The 21,692-nt window shown below is 31.5% G+C and overlaps 1 protein-coding gene across 1 annotated transcript in view; it reads right to left on the minus strand.

The window, feature by feature from the left end:
* Positions 1–21,692, minus strand: part of SGK3 (serum/glucocorticoid regulated kinase family member 3) — an 80,501-nt gene that overhangs the window by 14,785 nt on the left and 44,024 nt on the right. Inside the window, exons 6-14 of the mRNA XM_051970098.1 lie at positions 17,791–17,840; positions 15,536–15,593; positions 8,882–8,965; positions 8,655–8,786; positions 8,114–8,226; positions 7,992–8,028; positions 7,798–7,884; positions 3,247–3,342; positions 32–187 (exon numbers count right to left, since the gene is read on the minus strand). Of these exons, the coding sequence (XP_051826058.1) occupies positions 32–187; positions 3,247–3,342; positions 7,798–7,884; positions 7,992–8,028; positions 8,114–8,226; positions 8,655–8,786; positions 8,882–8,965; positions 15,536–15,593; positions 17,791–17,840 (813 nt within the window). The remainder of the gene's footprint in view (positions 1–31; positions 188–3,246; positions 3,343–7,797; positions 7,885–7,991; positions 8,029–8,113; positions 8,227–8,654; positions 8,787–8,881; positions 8,966–15,535; positions 15,594–17,790; positions 17,841–21,692) is intronic.

The raw sequence follows: 21,692 nt of genomic DNA on the forward strand, positions 1-21,692 counted from the left end.
AAAATAAAGTAATTATTGAAACATTACATACAAAGTCTTCTTTGGCACCAAGTCGATTTTGTCTGTCTTTTTCAAGAAGTTCTTCCAGAATGGACCAGGCTGTGAGGCTTACTCCTGGCCTCAAATTTAGAGGTTTATGAAGTATGTTTTCATACATTTCGGCAACATCTCGGCAATAAAATGGAGGCTACACAAAGGCAAAAGGAAAAACATTTAAGTAGTAGCTGAGACTACCAAAAATGGATTAAAATTCTGGAGCTAAAAATACCTGGGCCCCAACTATTTGATTTTTAATTAATCCTCAAATACCCACCCAAGTTCTCATCCATCTTTCTAGAGTGGGTACTATAAGAAATTTGGGTAGGGGCTTAGTCATTCAAAAAATATAGGGTTTTCTTGGCATCTGTAAATTCAAGCATAAAACTTAGAAAAGAGTCTTGATAACACCACTAATCATTTATTTATTTTTTTCTGACTTACTGGTGGTTAAAGAATAAAAATAGGAAACACATTTCACAAAAAATTTCAGCTTCATCACACTTTAAATATAATAGTCTCTGATAACATTCATTCAAAAGGATTGTATAGTGATTTTCAAGATTTTAGTGTTATGGTAGTTTAGATGTTAATGCAAAGCTGCCAGCATTAATCATCTTAAGAAATGGGATGTTATAAAAAGTGTAAAAACTTATAAACTGCACTAATACCATATGTATAAAAATATTTTATTTTTACATAGCTAACTTTAAAACTACTGTCTTATGAATTACATGAAGCAGTGTTAAATTCATTAACAAATTATTAACATTATTAAGAGATCAATGGGAAGAATAAATACTACTTTAGTTTGGTTCTGGTTTGAAGTTTACCATGAGCTACTGTTACTAAAAATATAGTTATTAATAATATTATTATTAGAAATAATAAGAAAGTTATATAATAAGAAATCTGTAAGGAAAAACAAAAAGAACAAAGAATAGTTCCCATTATCAAACCACCTCTTCTTCTAGTTAGTTGTATGGATAGGCCTATTGAGAATGAACAATTAAATCAAGTGCTGACCTTTTCTACCACACATGGATCTTAGTAAAAGAATAGGTTAAAAAGTTAAAATGTCCAGAACTTTCCAGTAGAAGTGAAGTGAGGATAGAATTTCTGACTAGTTCTGATAGCAATGACAGAGATTCCTTTAAAAATAAGAATATTAATTCAGATCAAAGAATTAGAGTTCATCAGTTAAAGATTATAATTTGAAAGACTAAAATTTCCTTTAATTTTTAGTGTTTTAAGGGCATTAATTAATTTAAAAAGGGAAGAAGGGAGGGACAGCTAGGTGGTACAGAGTATCGATAGAGCACCAGCCCTGAACTCAGGAGGATCTGATTTCAAATCTGGCCTCAGACACTTAATACACTTCCTAGTTGTGTGACCTAGTTAAGTGACTGAGTGAGTCACTTAACCCCAATCACCTCAGCAAAAAAAAAAAAAAAAAAAAGTAAAAAGGGAAAGGCAAAAGAGTTAGCTATGGGAATTTCTTTGAATTTTACCTTTTAATGGAAATGAATTTCCAAGTTTGATTTCTTGGTATTTTATACAAACTATTCTAGCAAATCTGCTTATATATCTTAATTTGGCCAATTTTATTTTCAAAAAAAGCCCTCATGATTTTTATAATATATATTTCTTACTTTATAATCCACAATTTTATTTTATAGTTACATAATCATTTTTTTCCTTCAAAGAGCTTAAAACATTTCATATTGTGGAATAATAGTAATGGGGAAACTAAAGAAGAGAATAATCAATTAAGTTCTTTTATCAGTCTACATAAGTTATTGGTACAACTAAGTATAACTAGTGGGCAGGGTCACCACTTAAATAGAAGAAAGTCAGGGCAAGACTGTCTTCCTTATGATTATATCTTCTTATATTAAAAACTTATTATTTTTAGGTGTGTGTTTTGAGCCACTGGGAAGTTAAAATGGTATTAAAAAAGGAAAAACTATGGATCAACAAAACATTTAAAGAAAAAAATCTGTGTGTAGCAGAAACAAGCATCAACTGGTGGTAGATATGGTAGCATTACTTCTGGAAGAGGAAGTTCTAAGCATTATTAAATATTGTATATTCAAAATTATAGTTAAGACAGAGAACAGGCATGACATTATCTTTCTGATCCTGCAGTGTCAGAAACATTTATGCCAAACTCTTGTTGACATCTTTTTGTGTGTCCCCTTTAAGACCACTATTGCCAACTGCCTATAAGGAATGTGTGGGTAGGAGGAAGGAGTTAGGGGAAAATTTCATAACCAAACCCCACCCCTCTTTTTTTTTTAAAGGGAGAAAATCCTAGGGAAGTCTTGAAAAGATAAAAATGTAAAAGCCTATTACTATCTTTGGCAATACAGATAAAATTATATTGAATCTTCAACATCAAGATCTACATTCAGGGGCAGAGGTTAAAAAAAAATCCAAAAGATGCTGATGCTATCTATTTATAAGAATGTTTAAAGAGAATCACCTTTACTTACTGGAGATTTCTTATTCCACTTTCTGATATATTCTGATTTCTTTTATAGACATGACATCTGAGAGCTGTTAGCAATTCCTTATTATGAAAAAGATTTCCATATTCCTAATATTAAGTAGAGTTACCTAGACTAAATACACAAGATTACAACCCTTCTTTTATTTGGTTGGTTCTATGTCCCAAACAGATATGATAATTCTATAACATACACAATGAATACTTAAATTATTTATATTTTTATATTTGAGATCTTAAGTTTGACAAATCCTAAGGTTCTAGGGAGGCTGGAAAACTATCGAGTTAAGGATGTGATAAAGTGACAAAATTAGAATTTGCATATGAACTTAGAAAGTATTCTCTAATAAAGGAATTTGATAAGGGATAATCTAGGTAATCTTCCTAATTTCATGAGAAGTTAATGAAATGAGTATGCAGTATTTTAATATCCATTTCCATTAAAAACGGTAATGGGAATAATTAAGATGACTATGAACAAAAGAGCAGAATTAGATTAGATGACTAAAACAAAAACTGTTTTGTTTTCTTTTGTCTTTGTTTTGTAATTCAGTCTGGCTGCCTTTCTGTTCACTAACTCCCTCCCTCTCCCCCCCCCCAAAAAAAAAAAACTTGCCAAAAATATTGGCATTTTACCACCACCACAACAAAAACCAGACACAATTATTTAAAATTGACACAGGAGAATAAAGAATACGTACCAACCCATAAAGCATTTCATACAGAACAGCACCAAGGCACCACCAATCTACAGTATTGTCATAGGGTTGTTTTCTGATCACTTCTGGTGCAAGGTACTAAATAGAAGATTCAACATCAGAGATTAATTACTCAAGCAAGTGTCATTAATGCAAAGTTAGTAAAACATGCTTTAGAAATTTTTAAAAATATGAATCAATTATTTTATCATTAAAAAAACCACATAGGTTTTTCTGCTCTATCATAACCAATCCACTACTTTCAATTTTTGTAAATTTATACTATCATAGAAGAAGACACAAACTTTTGCTGACATAAAAGCTACTTTTCAATTTTTGGGAATATAGCAATTATCAAAGTATTTGGAGTGTGTGGTGGTAGTGACTGTTTAAAAGCTGTTGATATTTAGCAGTGAGCAGAAATCTGGTGTAGAGAGAGGTTGAGTTGAGAAGATGTGACATCAGAAGTCTTTGGAGAAGTATGAGAGAAAGGGGAGGGAGATTGGACCTCGTATTCTTTTTCCCTATGAAAATGTCCTTGAGCTTCAAGAAGGAAGACTATTGTCCTCCAGGTCTATTCAAAATCAACTAGTTCACATGATTCATCAGTTAAGAAACTTTATATGAGATCTTTAAGTTCATCACCTAATGAATTTCACATGAAGCTTAAGGCCATTTGTTAAGTTTTAGTAAATTTAATAGGATCAAAATCAATTATTAGATAATGGACCCAAAAGATGAGTGTACCATTTAATAAATTTGCTTATCTATGTTTGTTACAAGATGTGTGTGGTTTTTTTTAATGCTGGGGGAGGAGGGGGAGACACATATAAACAGAAAAACTGTGAAACATGAGTTGGAATTATTCCATAATTTTTAAAATTAAAAGAAGCTGAGATTTGTGGTTTCATATGGTTTTGTTTTTAAACAAAGAAATGTTCATTTTTGTAAAGTCTAAAACAAACGCAAAATTGCATTAAAAAAAACTAAGTAAGCACTGAAAAAACATTTTGGGGAAAAGCCTTGGAGGATACTTTTTAATATTATACTTAGATCTAGAAACTTAAAATTAATCATACACTTCCTCCTTGGAGATAGCATGGATTTCATTCAACAACTACACTTCAAGGATCTATGATTTATTCAGTATGAATACTCTCTTCACTACTAAAGCAGACTGTATCCTTTTCAAGCCTTAATAGTTGGTTTCATTGATTGTTTTTGTTAAAAAAAAAAATCGTCACAAGTTTTTGATAAAGATTTCCTGAATGTATACTACATTTTGAACAACATAGCATTGTGCTAAGTTTATTATGCCTAGGTCAATCAGAGTTTGTGTTCAGCAAGCATAGTTATTTGCCCTTTAGGCATTAGAAAACTTTAAATTGGAAACTATAATCCATTTTTTTTTTCCTTTTCAAAGAAAGGAAATGTCAACCAGATTTACAATGTCTGATTCTTACTTAGTAATTAATAGTAACTATTTTCCAAAAATCATATTTATAGATCAATTATTCATTATAGTAACCACTATTTACACTTAAAGTATCAAGATGGTGAAACAAATGACAGTTTCTGAGAGATCAGATAGTAGAACTGGCTTTTAAAATAAAAAGCAGAGTCTCCTTTCTTCCAAGTTAAATATAGGGTTGTTTTTTTTGTTGTTTTTTTTTTTTTGAGGGGGGAAAACGCGCAAAATACTTCTATTTGGGAATGCTGTGTGATACAGAAAATAGTATTTAGTAATTTCAGATCACAAAAATAATATAGGTTTCAAAGAAAAAAATGTTTTACACTTTCCAAAACAATGGTTTTAAGAAAAACATTACATTCAATAGATAGAAAATGCCACTCAAATACAGAGAGAGAACTATGGAGATTGAAGGCAGATTGAAGTATACTATTTTCACCTTTCTTTTTGTTTCCTTGCTTCTTTCTTGTGGTTTCTCCCTTTTGTTCTGATTTTTCTTTTAAACATGACTAATATGGAAATATGTTTTAAATAATTGTACATATATAACATCAGACAGTTTGCTGTCTTGAGGCAGGGGAGATAAAGAAGGGATACAAAAATTTAGAACTCAAAATCTTACCAAAATCAATGCTGAAAATATCTTTACATGTAATTGAAAAAATAAAATACTATTGAGAGATAAAAAAGAAAAAAATTGCTATTCCAGGACTCTACAATTAATTGTTATTCTCTCATTGATAAATTCAGCAAGTCTGGCTGAAAATAAATTTCCAAAATTTCACTTAATTATTAATTATAATTTAATCTAATTCAACATCTATTAATGTTTGACTATGGGTAAAATGGGATAGTGAATAGAGAGCCAGCCTTTAAGTAAGGAAGACCTGAGTTCAAGTTCTGAGAGTTTTCATTTTGGGATTTTTTTCAGGTGATTGTAGGTGAATTTTTTATTTCCACTTTACCTTTTGGTTGTAAGATATCAGGGAAGTTTACCTTTCTAATTTTTTTGAAATATTATGTCTAGGATTTTTTTTTTGATCATGGGTTTCAGGTAATTCAATAATTCTTAAATTATCTATCTGTTTTTCCTATGAAGTAGTGCTCATTCCTTCTATTTTTTTTCAGGTGTTTGACTTTGTTTTATTATTTCTTTTTGCTTCATGCAGTCATTTGTTTTCACTTATAAATATTTAAGCATATGCTGCAACAATGAGAAAGATTTTATTCTGGATACCACATCTTTTTAACACTTTATCTAGAATTATTCTGAAACTATTGATTTAGATTATAATTATCTATAAGAGTCACCATTGGCTTTTGTCTTTATTACCCAAATACAACTGATTGCCAAATCCTATTATTCTATTACTTCAATCTTTTTTTTTAAACTTCCATCAACCTCCTTTTCAATGTTACTGCAATCAACAAATCTCTCTCATGCATCATTTCTTTCTCTTCTCTTCTTTATAATCTCCTTTTCTTTAGCCTAAAACATTCTCATCCTCTTAGCCAACTCTGTTTCTGAAGCTACTGAAATGCATAACAGTTCTTGCCTATGGTCTTAATTCTCTCACTCTATTTCTCTAACCCTCGGATTTTGGCTTATTGTTCTACTTACTGATACCTTTTTTTTCTAATGTAAAAATAGTAAGAATGAATGAATGAATGAAAAAGCACTATTAAATTGACTTTGTGCCAGGAACTGTTACTATAATAGCCTCATTTGAAGAATGTCTGAACAAATTGTGATACATGAATGTGATGGAATACTCCTATGCTCTAAGAAATGAGAAAATATGAATTCAGAAACATAAAAAAAGACATGGAAATAGTTTATACTATAGTAACAATGTTATAAGAACAAACATTATAAAAACAAATAATTATGAAAAATGAAATGTGCAGGATCAGGCGATTAATTTATACAATTAAAAAAACTGTAATGACAAACTTTGAAAGCTTTTATGATAAATAAAATTACCCACCCAAGACTCCAGAGGACCAAAACAAAAACATACTCTCTATTTCTTCACAGAGAGAGTATGATTTAGAAAAGAATGAGACATATATTTTTGGATACAGCAAATGAGAGAAGTTGTTTTGCTTGACTATGCATATTTGTTTCATGGAATTTTTTTCTTTTCTCTTTTATCAATGAGGTGGGAGGTGGGAGGAAGAGGAAATGGATGTCAATTTAAAAAAAATTTTTTTCAAACTTTAAAAAAAGATGGCTATATATGTAGGATATAGCAGATACTTTTAGATGAGGTTACTTGTGATCATGTTACAATAGAGTGGGGTAATCTGCAAATGTTTATAGAGTTAAAATTAAACATATTAATAAAACTTTAAAAAAATGCTGTAATGCTTTCTCTAATTCATCTTTCTGATTCCAATTTGTCTTTGCCTGAAACCAGACATCAATTTCCAGTTACCATTTCCAAACCAAGGCTCCTTGAATGCTCTTTGCTCCTCTCATTTCCAAGGTCCCTTTAGGTCCTGTTTTCATTAGAACGCTGGATCTTAGGGAGCAAAGACTGTTTTGCTTTTTTATATTTGATCCTCTGTACTAAAGGTCTTGTAAATGTTGATCATTTGAGCCTCACAACAATCCTATATATATTAAAGCTTAATAAATGCTTTATCATCAATCCATGCACTTATCCATTCAAGATCATCATTATGATGAAATCACAATATATGCAAAAGTGTTAGTTAACAGCATTGATTGCTAACTGATACAAATATAAGTAAGCAGAAGAAAAAAAGCTCCATATACAATGACTGCAACAATGCAAACAGAAAGAATAACAAGACAATTAAAGGGGACTATGAATATAGAATATTATAGTTTTCTTGATATTTTGGTTAGTTTTACTAAGCTTTATTCCTCTCTATTTTATTCTCTGTTATAAGAGATAGTTCCCTTTGGAGGGAATTTAAAAGAAAAATAACTTCTAATCAGATAAACAGCTTTTATTATATATATTTTTTTCCTTGACTTGGAGTTTTTCACAACTTTTTATCGCATATTATTAGAATTTTATATTTTAAAGTGCCAAGTGAAATCTCTTTCTTACCTCTGGTGTCCCACAAAATGTTGTAGTTGTGTCAGATATAGCAATCCCTTCTTTACACAACCCAAAGTCTGTTAAAACAACATGTCCCTGTTGAGTACAGAATATTAATATAATGATGCACATGCATAAAACACAAATACATTTTAAGAGAATTTTGGAATTTACCTATAAGATAAAGAAAAAAAAAAACTTACTGTTGAGTCGAGAAGAATGTTTTCTGGCTTCAAGTCCCTGTTCCAAAGGAAAAAATAGACTTCTATATTAAGATATTAGAAGTCAGGGAACATTACTTACTAGGAAAATTTATGAAATTTACCTGTATACTATTTTTATGGAATGCAAATAGCCCAAAGCACTGGCAATTTCTGCAGCATAAAATCTGGCTCTGTGTTCTGGAAATGATCGTTCTCTTTGTAAGTGGAAGAAAAGCTGTCAAAAAAAAAAAAATCCATGTTAAGATCAAAGTGGAAAGTAATACATATACATTTTATAATTCCAATTAATTTATTGACATTTTAATTTTTTTTGGTTTATTTTTTAAATAACTTTTTATTGACAGATTGTTGACATTTTTAAAATAAAGTTATCTTGGCTAAGTTTAGCCCCATAAAGAAGACATGAGAAAATGTTCTTTCTTCTCTTTTTAGATATGATATGCTGCCTTATCTTTTTTCAACTGTTTTTCTTTGAACTGTCTTTCTCCTCTCCCTCTCTCTCTCCTTTTATTTGAGCTCAAAAATAATTGATAAAGATAACCTGGAAATAAAAATGTAAGTGAGATCTAGAAAAACAGACTTTATTTTTAGCATAATATTTAGAAATGCTACTAATATAGTAAGATTACATGTAAAACTTACCTCCCCTCCATTAACAAAATCTAGAACAAAATAAAGCTTTTCAGTTGTCTGGAATGAATAATGTAATCCAACCAAAAATGGATGCTTCACATTTTTTAAGAGCACATTTCGCTCGGCCATGATGTGTTTTTGCTGGGAAAAAAATGGAAAGAATCACCTTGCAACATACACTAAGAACAACATTTTGGTTACTTATAATGACTTTATACACAAGTCTTTTAATTTACCTCTTTTCTCTTCAAAACAATTTTTTTCTGCAACACTTTGACAGCATAAAATTTTCCATCTAGTTTCCTTTTTGCAAGAAGAACCTGTCGCATTCCAAAATAAAAGACTTTTTAACATTTTATTAATTACAATTTTTTTTATTTGAAATGGCATTAAAAGATGAGGCATTAATATCTGTGTTGCCAATGTACCCAAAGGTTCATGAAACTTTTTCATTTGATATGCAGCTGAAATTTTTCATGTGTTGTTCTTCCATTAGAATGTGAGTTCTCTGAGAGCAGAGACTATATGATTTTTCTATTTGTAAATCCATTGGTTAGTAAAGTGCTTTGCACATAGTAAGTGCTTAATATATGCTTTGTTCATTAATTCATTCATTCATTCACCAATGAATGAAAAATCTTAACTAAGGAGATACAAAATGACTGAGAATTGTTTACTTATGTTCTAAAAAGTGAAACTTGCTAATTTTACTCACTTGATTTCCTTCCTTTTTCCTTTAAAGTAGATAGGAAGATTACTAGAAGAATGAGGTTCTGATCCTCCATGTACTCAGTAACTTTTATTAGCTTTAAATAATCATATCTTTACTTACTAAAGATAAATGATGAAGTTAATTGGAACTAGGAATACCTAAAGTTTATCTTTTTTTTTTTAAGGAATTTCCTAAAAATATCTTTCAGAATTACACTGGCGCTTCTAAATTTTATGTCAAAATTTATTTTAAAAAAAGACATAGAAAGAAAGACGATAAATATATAATAGAGATAAACATATCTTTTATAATTAGGTTTTTCTCTCAAGCTTAGGCTAGAGGCTTATGAACCTTATTCTAGAAGCTGTTCTTTGCTGCAAGTAGTGGCACAAAAGTATTTAAGCATACTGCAAACCCTTAGCTTAGTGGAGGTTTTAGAGAGATAAGAATAACAAAGAAAAGGAAGAGAGAGAAGAGGTGGCTAAGCTCAAGTGAAAGAATTGGTGTAAACTAGGATAGGCAACATCGAATAGATGGGGAGAGTATTGAATTGGGAGCAAGAGAGAATGAAGTCCTAATCTCAATTCTGTCTCTATGCCTAGCCATGTGATCTTGGTTGGATAAGTCACTTCTAGCCTTTTCAGACTATAGTTTCCTCTTATGTAAACTAAAGACTAGGTCAGAGGTCACTGATCTTAACATTAAGATCCCAATGGGATGCATAGTGATTTAGAAAGCTACACATTAACACTCTCGTTGATCTGTAATATTTTTAAAAATTGTTGGATATTTCCCAATTACAGGAATGTTGCAGCTGCATATGGTCTGAACTGGATGATTTTCTAAGGTCTCCCTAATTATGAAGAAGTATCCTCTTGTTGCTTTACAAAGACAGTTTAAATCAGGGTCAGAAATACAGCTTACATCTCCATTTTCTCAGTCCACTTGTGCTATTTCACAGTGAGGAATGTGATTTGTAAATATTAAAATGCTACTAAAATGTGATGTTTACTCTAGGTAAGAAACTATATTGTGCTGACTTCCTCAATGATAAGGATTAAATCAGAAAAGCCTCTGCTGGTAGGATGTTTTAGAATCACAGCATACATACTCTCCTCTTTCTCTCCCTCTCCTTCCTTCCTTCCTTCCTTCCCCCCTTTTCTCTTCCTCCCCATTCCTTCCCCACAGAATATTAACTAACATGAACCCTGGAGTTAATCTAATTGAAACGCTAAATTTCAGATGAAGAAAATGAGATTATTCTTTTGAAGAAAGAAAGAGAGATCAAGGGGAGAGGTAATTATGTGAGAAAATTTTTTCCTCCTATACATGTGTAAAAATGTACTAAATCTTCTTTTATTATCTATTGCTCTTTACCTGTTTCTTCCTTCCGATCTTGGTGTCTTCTACTGGAAAATGTTCTTATCAATTTATCAAAATGAGTTTCTACTTTATTTACATTTTACATAATTCCTAACCTTTAACAGCCTTCAAATCTGTGGGGATCATATCACTAACTCTCTTAAATATACCTGAATCTCAGTTTTTTCCTAATTAAATGAAGATAACTGACTCTCTCCCCTCAAAAAAAAAAAAAAAGAAAAGTTAAATATGCTCTTGGATGACTTTGCCTCTTACCATCTGAGATTACAGCTATCTTATTCTGTATTCCCTCTACTCAAAACCTCTCTGTCTTTCTTTAATGTGACAGTAGCAATGGCTACTCCATAAAGGATAGTCTAGTCAGACAACATCTACTAAGTCCCTGACACAAATGAAGCTATTTTTTCCCTAAAAAAGCAATAAAATCATACTTGAGATCTGACTGGTCCAGAGGACTAGTCCACTAGGCCTAGATGGATCAATTAAAAGTAAAAAGATTGGCATAAGAGTAGGTTAATTGGGCTGACTGGGAACTGGGCTGAATTCAACTGAACCAATGCTGTCTTTCCTGAATATCCTTCACAAGTTATTTTTAAAGAAACTTCTTTTTATAAAATATGGTCTACAAGTCAATCGGTCAACAAACATTTATTAAATATTTACTGTGCATTTACTTGCCACCCACTGTGCTAAGTAGAGCATAGGATAAGGATAATAGACTTACAGTCAAGAGTGACCTGGATTGATCCTTGAGTATCAATTCCCTTTTTGAGGACAATAATACCCATAATACTTACCTTGCTGGACTGCCATACAAATCAAGTGAAATAATGTACATATAAACACTTAAATACTATATACATCTCAACTGTTACTGTTTTTCAATTTCTTATTCACCTTTATGTGAACTCCTTGAGAACAAATGCTCTTTTCAGTTTTGTCTTTGTATCTCTTGAAGACTAAAGCTAGAAAACCAATAAATAGTAACGGGACCAGTGATCCTTCCTTTACCAGCATTACTGGAATATTTCAAAAGCTCATTTATAAGAACTAAGATCAGGGTACTGACCAAACACAACCCTAGAAGACTGATGATGAAAGCACATTTCTCACTTCTTGGCAGAGAGATGATGGGACTACAAGTGTAGAATGAAATAAACAAACATTTTCAGATGTGACTGATGTGTGAATTGGTTTTGTTTGATTATACTTGTTTATTTTAGATAAAGGAGGGATTTTAGTTTGGAAGAGGTAGAGTTGTCATAATGGGGGAGTGAGATATAGTAAAAGAAAAAAGAAACCAATGAAATTTTAAAAATCTACAGGAAGTCAGAAGGAAGTTCAGAAAGAGGTACCAACAAGTAGGACAGTATCAGTAAATACTGGAAAAAACAAAAACAAACCCAAGCCCAGAAAAATAAAGAATCAATTCATAGGCAGTTTTCTGTTCTTGCATATAGATAGTTCATGTTTGTTAAGTTCATAAAAAAAGGAGAAAACATTTTAAAAAGCTACTTTGCATGTTGGTTATTTGGAACTTGGAACCCATTTCCCCTACGTTCCCAGACTATGCCATAAAAACTATCAGCTTATTATTATCTTTCATTTTATTAAATTTAGTCCAGTGTTGTAGGCTGTCAAGATATGTTTTGAATTCTGATTCTGTCTTCTAGAGCATCCAGTTTTGTGTCATCTGAAAATTTAATCTTTCATCCAAATCTTAGATCCTTAATATACTCTAATGAAGATTTCCTCCCAGTTAACATTAAATTATTAATAACTACTCTGAACCTGACCTTTCAACCACTTCTAAATCCATCACACTTACTATCAGTTAGCCTGATTCTCTTCTGCTTTTCCATAAGAACATGAAAGGCTTTATCAATCAATGTTTGGCTAAAATTTGAGCAAACCTTACTAACAACCTTGTGAAAAAAAGTAAATAAGGTTTAATACCTGGTTGTTCAGTAATGATCAACTCTTTGTTATATCTTTTTGGAGATTTCTTGGCATAGGTACTAAAGTTGTTTGCCATTTCCTTCTCTAGTTCATTTTATAGATAAGGAACTAAGGAAAAAAGGATAAGTGACTCGCCCAGGAGTGAACTCAGGAAGAATTTTTCTGACTGCAGGCCTGAGGCTTTATTCATTGCACCATCTAACTGCCAATAGCATACCTGATCCTGATGAAATTGAGTCAACTTTTTGTGATTACAACTTCCTTTTCTGGATGTTTACTAACATTTCTTTAGTTAAGACCTTTTAGAATATGGTCAGGAATTTAAGTCAGACTCACTGACCTAAAATTTGTAAGCTACATTTTCTTTATTTTTTTCTTTTCTTTTCTTTTTTGTTTAATCAGCAGAGTCCATAAAGGAAACAGTAAAAGAAAAGTCATCTATAGGATAATATTTGTATTGACAATAAAACCTAAAAATGGGAATAAAAGGCAATGTCAGAGATGTCAGAAAGAACAAGGAGAACAAAAACAGAAAATTTCATTGGATTTGGCAATGAAATCATTAAATTGAAGAGCAGATTCAATAGGAGGCAGAAAGAGGATTCATCTGATTACAAAAGGAATAAGTGGTTAGGAAGCTGAGGCAAGTTATATATACACTGGATAAGTTGAGCAATGGAGTAAATTTAGAATTAATACTATACAATTCACCTTCAGTTTATGATATTAGATATTTTTACATTCTTTAGCCAAATTCTTTCATTTTTGTGAGGGATATTTTTTATGGCTTTTCTTTTAATCACATTTGGTGGTGGTTTTTTCCCCAGGTTCATTAATTTCTTATCATTTCTCAACTTAAATTTCGTTCAAATCCCAAAGATGAATATGATTAACTATGTTTATCTATATTTGCATGGTTGTTAGTAGTACAATTTCCTAAATGCCAGAACCCAGAACTTTTTATCTAGTTTCAAATATAGCTAATACAACTAAGTAGAATACCACATATATGCATACATTTTAATTTTATGTTGATATTGACTACTGTAATGAAAATTCAAATATTCCGATGAAAATTTACCTTCCATTTTCTTTTTGTTTGAATTTAACTAAATTCAATTCAGTTTTATTTTCAGGACCACATTCTTTTCTTCCCACCTTTGCCTATCCCCTCTCTACTTGAGAAAGCAAGAAAAATAAAACCCTTTTTACAACCATGTAGATTAAAGCAAAACAAATTCCTGGATTGTATTGGCCTTATTCCATCTCTCCCCAAAAAAGCCTCTTTTTGCATTCTGACTCTGAGGTGGGTAGCATACTTCACAATGAGTACTCTGGAACTGTGGGTGGTCACTGTGATGATCAACATTCTCAAGTCTTTCAAAACTGTTTGTCCTTATAATAGTATTATTATTGTGTAAACTGTTTTCTTGGTTCTGTTCCCTTTATTCTGCATCAATTGATACATGTCTTCTCAAATTTCTCTGAAACCATTTCCTTCACTATTTTTTATAGCACAAGAATATTCCATCATATTCATATATTGTAGCTTGGTCAGTCATTACCTGACAGGCATCATTTCAATTTTTAATTCTTTGCCATTATAAAAAAAAATCGTTTTAAGTATTTTTGTGCATATGGTTCCTTTTTGTCTTTCTTTGATTTCTTTGGGGGAACAGATCTAGTAGCAATATTGTTGGATATAAAAGTATGTACAGTTTGATAGTCTTTTCGGCATATCTACAATTTATTTCTAGAATAGCTGGATCAGTTTACAGTCCCACTGAGTGTAATGACCGCGTATTTAAAGTCAGCCGGAGTCAGGAATTCAGGTTAAGGGGAAAATCTTCAATATTTATTGAAGTGAAGAGGTGAATAAAGATTGCGATAGCAAATATAGGCAAGAAAGATTGCGATAGCAAATATAGGCAGTTGCGACAGGAAGCCAGCTAAGAGCCGAGCCAACAGTGGAGCCAACAGTGGAGTCAGCCGTGGCAATGGCCGTCGCAAAAGCCTCTCCTCCCCTTCCTATTCCACTCCCCTGCCTCCACCCACCAAAATCGTCATTTCCTATACAACATATCAGGACTTGCACAAAGAGTGGGTGGGGGCCATTCTCTCTCCAAGCTTATCTATTAATAGAGTATGGTCCAATTACTATTTAGCCTCATGTGCTTGGGACCTCAGTGCATCAACTCAAGCCTCAGCCCATTACAAATGACAATGCATTAATGTACCTGTTTGCATAGTCCTTCTAATATTTGTTACTTTCCTTTTTCATCAATTTTGCCAGTGATGGATATAAAAGTGTATCCAAGAGTTGTTTTAATTTGCACTTTTAAATAATTATTGATTTAGAGTATTTTTATGTGGTTTTTAATAGCTTGGGTTTTATACTCTGAAAACTCCCTATTGAAATTCTTTGACTACTATCTATTAGGGAATGGCTCTTATTTGTATAAATTTGACTCTTATCAACCTCTCGTTTTTCTTCCCTCAATCCACAGATAAAACAGGTAATTTCTTACATTTTCTTCTAACTTGTTTATGTCTTCATTATTTTTCTTTTTCCAGGAATCTCTCTTTAACCCTAACCAGTCTGCTTAGAAATATTTTTCTTCCCTACCTATGTCTATATTACTCTATGGCACTGTAAAATAGTACCTTGTATTAGAAAAATATGCATATATCTTTACTGTTAAATTGTGTCTTGCAGGAAAAAACCTGCCTCATAAAACTTTTGTACCTCACATAGTTCCAAACAAACATAAGAAGGTGCTCGCTTAAGCTTTTTATTCAATAGGTTTACTAAATAAGAAAATAAAGATATTTTTACCTTGCCAAAGCTGCCTTTTCCAATAACTTTTAGGAAATCAAAATCTGTTGGTTTGGCACTGAAACAAATTAAGAAAGATACAAAAGTAAACCAGAGTATTTACCTCAGGAAGAATCATGCTAACAGTCATAGTTTCTTTGTGAGAACTATATTAGAACTGAACATCATAGCATGATGGGTTCAGATATTTATAAAGTATCTAGTAATATCTTTAACCAATTAAGCCCAATAAGTTTGGGGACTGTTAATCTAAGGAAATTTAAATTCCTACTTATTATTCAATCAGGAGGAAGGGAGTTCCAGACAATGAAAATGCTCAGTCAGAAAATGAAGAGTCTTATTCAATGAACAAGATGTGCAGTGTTTCAGATGACAGTATCCATGGTAGGGAATTTTTGCATAAGAAGATTAGAAAGGGGAAAGAGGGCAGGTTATGAAGGGCTTTCAAAGCCAAATAGGGAATTTTATTTTTGATCATGAAGATAACATAGAGCTATTAGAATTTACTGAATATCTGAGTGGAAAATGAGACTAGAGTTAGATAAAATTAATTACCGTCCCCAAGTAAGAGATAGGGAACACATTTTTTAATGGAATATTTTTAAAAATGAAATAATGTTTGTTTTTTGAATTTGGCTCATAATCCTTTGGGAAGAGACAGAATTATGATTTCATCTGTATAAGAAATTCAAGAATAGAAATTTCCTCCATTTGTATATTATTAATTCTTCAAATATAAAATTATGGGACATTCATATTAAAAAGGACCATTCAAAATCATATTCTTCTTTTAAATATTCTCCTGACATCCTCAACCCCTAATCAATTTTAAGGATGATTTACTGGGTAAAGTGATATGAAATCATGGGTAACAAAAATTTGGAAGGCCTACCACTACAAAGTTGGAATTCACTGAATTTATCATCAAGCATCTTTTTATATACTACTGATGGGGCTGTACATTAATACATACATTCAAGAAACAATTTGGAATTTGTACAAAAAAAAGTTAGGATTATCCATGCTCTCTGACATATACTAGACATATACTTCCAATACTAGATATATACTTCAAGAAGGTCAAAATCCTCATGGCAGCACATTTTGTGGTAGCAAAAAGTCAGAAGCCAGGTAAGGGTCCCCTGATAGTAGCACATAAACAGAATAGACTATTCATGTGCTATATTATTAAAAAAAAATAAGGAGAATTAAAAGGAAAGATTATATAAACTGAATACGACTGAAATAAATAGAACCATAAAACAGTACACAATATAAACTAAAAGAGCAATAAAACAAAACTCAATACTATAAAATTATAATGATCAAGCTTTTTGACCCAGATAAGAACTGAGAAAATACATCTCTTTCCCTTCATTGCAGAGATAGGGAATAGATACTAGATTGTTAGACAAGGTTAATATGCTGACTGGTTAATTTGCCGATCTGCTTTTTTCCCAACTTTCTTTTAAACCTTTTGTTACAAAAAAATCTCACTAGGAAAAGGAGGAGGGAAAAGATATGTAATCAGAAATATAAGTATTGTTATGGGAACTAGATGTGCCATAGTTTATGGAGCACTGGGTCTTGAATTAGGAAGACCTGAATTTTAAAAATGATCTTAGACATTGGCTGTATGAACTTCGCCAAGCTTATTGTCTCCTCAATTATAAAATGGGGATAATAACACCTGTCTTCCAGGTTGTTTAGAGGATCAAATGAGATATTTGTAAATTGCTTAACACAGTGCCTGATGTATAGTAAATAGTATATAAATACTTATTCCATTTCTCCCTAATGTAAAAAAAAAAGGAAGTAAAAGAAATTAAAACATCTTTTTTCTTTAAAACAAATATTTTTATCTTATTTTAGAATAAACCCATTACTTTCCCTGACTGAAATGGAGCATTGTCTCCTAGGACAAAAAACATTTTTAAATGAGACTTGCATGTATTATTACTTTTTAAGCTATTTTATCCTATTACAAATAGAGAACCAGGAATGTTGCCAATTACATTCTGTTCAATTCAATTTGTTAAAGCTATAAAATTGCTAGAGGGATTAAAACTTGGCATGATATATTAAATAATTTAGGAAGCACAGAAACAATATATGTAAGTATTCACTCTCAAATATTATTTCTAATGTTTCTGACTAAATTACTATTATAAAAATGTATACTTTATTATTTTAAAATTAAGATATTTCCCCCATAATAAAAAATAGAAAGATAGTCTGAAATAAATTAAACCTACTGAGGATTTCCAGATGGTCCCAGATTGATGTTCTGTGAGGTAGAGTGTAGCTGTTTGGGAGAGGGAAAAATAATATTTTCAATTAGTAAGGTTGAAGTCAATAAATAGTCATTTAAAGAACATACTTTAACTGCTTTTATGGTATAAATCTGGCATTATTAAAGCTTAAAGCCTTGAAATGTTTCTGATTTGTTATTACCAACTCAATAGGTCAGTCCCTGATAAGCTTTTCTCCATAAGAGGCAGACAGATATAAGTTAATGGAATAAACTAAATTTCTGATAATAACTTGGGACTTTTTTCAAACCATACATCTTTGAAAAGATTCACTAACATTGTACAAATTTGTTTATGCAATTGTCAATTCTCGTCCGCTACCACATGGCCAAAATGAAGACTAGGAATTATTTTTCTTAGTGATTCTTTTTTTTTAAATAGTATTTTATTTTTCCAAATACATGCAAAGATAATTTTCAACATTCATCTTTGCAAAAGCTCGTGTTCCAAATTCTTCTCCTTCTCTCCCTTCTCTCCCTGTCCCCAAGACAGCTAGCAATCTGATTTAGGTTAGACTTGGGCAATTCTTCTAAACATGTTTCCATATTTGTCATGCTGCACAAGAAAAATCAGATCAAAAGGAAAAAAAACGAAAAAGGAAAAAGAAACTAGGCCAACAAAACTAATGCAACAAAGATTAGAAAGGAAATAGAAAACTGGGAAAAAATTTTACATCCAACGATTCTGATAAAGACCTCATTTCTAAAATGTAATGACAAATTTATAAGAATGCAAGCTATTCCCCAATTGAGAGATAGTCAAAGAATATGAACAATTTTCAGATGAAGAAATTAAAACCATTTCTAGTTATATGGAAAAATGCTCTAAATCACTATTGATTAAAGGAATGAAAATTAAGACAACTCTGAGGTACTATAACATACCTCTCAAAGTGGCTAAGATGAAGGAAAAAGTTAAATCATAAATGTTGGAAAAGATGTAAAAAAACTAGGACACTAATACATTGTTTGAGAAGTTGTGAACTGATCCAACAATTCTGGAACCTTTTGAAATTATGCTCAAAGAGCTATCAAATGATAAGCAGGATGATTTCAGAAATGCCTGGAGACTCAAACACTTAACACTTCCTAGCTGTGTGACTCTGGGCAAGTCACTTAACCCCAATTGCCTCAGGAAAAAAAATGCCTAGAGAAACTTACATGAACTGATGCTAAGTGAAGTGAGCTGAACCAAAAGAACATTATACGTAGCAACAATAAAACTATGTGATGACCAACTGTGATGGACTTGGCTCTTCTGAACTATAGACTTGTGATGGAGAGAGCTATCTGCATTCAGAGAGAGGAGTATGGGGACTAAATGTGGATCACAACATAGTATTTTCACTTTTTGGGGGGACTGCTTACTTGCTTTTTTTCTCATTTTTTTCATTTATGATATGATTTTTCTTGTACAGCATGATAAATGCAGAAAAATGTATAGAAGAATTGCAACTTTAATATATACATTGGATTACATGCTATGTAGGAGAAGGGTGAGGGGAAAGAAAGAAAAATTTGGAACACAAGGTTTTTTGCAATGGTAAAAACAAATTTTGAAAACAAAAAGCTAGTATTAAAAAAAAAATTTAAAGTAAAAGAAAGGAAGAAAGAAAAGAGACAAATCCATCACAGTTAATCATTATATAAACTTGTTACTGTGTACAATGCTCTCTTGGTTCTGCTCATTTCACTAAGCATCAGTTCATGTAAGTCTTTCCAGGTTTTTCTGAAATCATCTGTTCTTATACAACAATATTCCATTGCTTTCATATACCATAACTTATTCAACCATTCCCCAACTGATGGACATCCACTCAATTTCCAGTTTCTTGCCACTACTAAAAGGGCTATTATGACAACTTTGAATATGTGGGTTCTATTTCCTCTTTTATTTCTTGTTGGGATACAGATCCAGTACTGATACTGATGAATCAAAGGATACATTTGGGCACAGTACCAAATCGCTCTCCAGAATGGTTGGTTCATTTCACAATTCCACCAACAATGCATTAGTGTCCCAGTTTTCCTACATCCCCCTCAATATTTATCATTATCTTTTCCTGTTATCTTAGCCTGTCTGAGAGATGTAAAGTGATACCTCAATATTAATTTACATTTCTCTAATCAATAATGATTTAGAGCATTTTTTCATATGACTAAAAATGTTTTAATTTCTTCATCTGAAAATTGTTCAAATTCTTTGACCTCTTTTCAATTCAGGAATAGCTTAGTCTCACTAATGTGAGTCAATTCTCTATATATTTTAGAAATGAGGGCTTTATCAAAAGCATTGGCCATAAAAACTGTTTCCCAGCTTTCTGCTTTTCTTCTAATATTGGCTGCATTGATTTTGTTTGTGAAAAACATTAATTCAATGGAATCAAAACTATCCATTTTGCATTTCATGTTTTCTAGTTCTTCTTTGGCCATAAAGTCCTCCATTCTCCACAGTTTTGAGAGGTAGACTATCCCTTGTTCTCCTAATTCATTTACGGCATCATCCTTTATGTCTAAATCATGAATCCGTTTCAACTTTATCTTGGTATAGGGTGTTAAATGTTGGTCAATGTCTAGTTTCTGTCATACTATTTTCTAGTTTTCCCAGCAATTTTTGTCAGATAATGAGTTCTCATATACAGAAGCTGGAGACTTCGGGTTTATCAAACAATAGTTTACTATAGTCATTGACTATTATGTCTCATGAACTTAACCTATTATTCCACTGATCCACTACTCTATTTACTTAGCCAGTACCAAATGGTATTAATGACCACAATTTAAAATATAGTTTTATGTCTGGTATGGATAGGTCACCTTTGCATTTTTTTTTTCATTAATTCTCTTGAAATTCTTTACCTTTTGTTTGGGAAAAGTGATTCTTAAAGAAGCCAAATAAAGTTAATCTCTTCAAAAATGCTCACTTCACAAATTCTTTACACATTAAATAGACAAAAAAAGCAGTAATGCTGTTTGTGTATCTAGATTTTTCAAACATGTACATATTTTTTAGAGGGAAGGAAAATTTTAAATTTAAGTTGAAAATGTATGGCATCAGAGTGAACTTCAGACTCCCATCTCCTTTAATTGTTAGCTCCTAGAATTGTTTAGCCAAATAATATCTAGGCGTTATCTGAGTAATGTACAATTGTGCTCAAGTATAAACTCAAGTAAAAACTTTAGGATTTTAACTTTTTAAGTAAAAAGATACAAATACCCTTTTCAATCTACAGCTAAATAAGTTCCCTTTGAAGAAAGAACAAGTTCTAACAGTTCAATTTCCATCCAATAAGTATCTTTAAATTCCAAATCTTAGAATTTCTTGTGGTACAAGACAGTTTTATGCCACACCACAATTTTGCTATGATGTACAAAATCCTGGGTAAAAAAAAATAATTGGACAAATGTCTTTAAATTCACCTTTGCTATATCAAGCCGAGAACTATACACATAATAGATTAAAATAAAGGTTTGTTGAATGTGATTAGTGCTACAGTATTATAGTTCTGTGGAATACCTGAAAAAATGGCTTATAGACTTCTATGCTTTCACACTTGAGTCCCACAGAGTCTGACATGTGGTGAAACACATACAGGACTCAGGAAACTTAAGTTTGAGTCTCAATTTTCATAGATTTTGAGCAAGTCACTTTACTGTTGAATTATTGTTATTGATCCATAAAATGAAGTTAAGGAAATCTATATAGTACAAAAAAAAGCATCTTGGAAACCCAGAAGTTACAGAAATTGAGTTGTGAACATCAACTGTATATACTTTAATATTTATTTTTATTTTCTATTCTAAATAACATTTTACATTTCCTTTTATGTATAAAGATACTGAAGA

This window comes from Antechinus flavipes, chromosome 1, assembly GCF_016432865.1.
Source record: "Antechinus flavipes isolate AdamAnt ecotype Samford, QLD, Australia chromosome 1, AdamAnt_v2, whole genome shotgun sequence".
Lineage (NCBI taxonomy): Eukaryota > Metazoa > Chordata > Mammalia > Dasyuromorphia > Dasyuridae > Antechinus > Antechinus flavipes.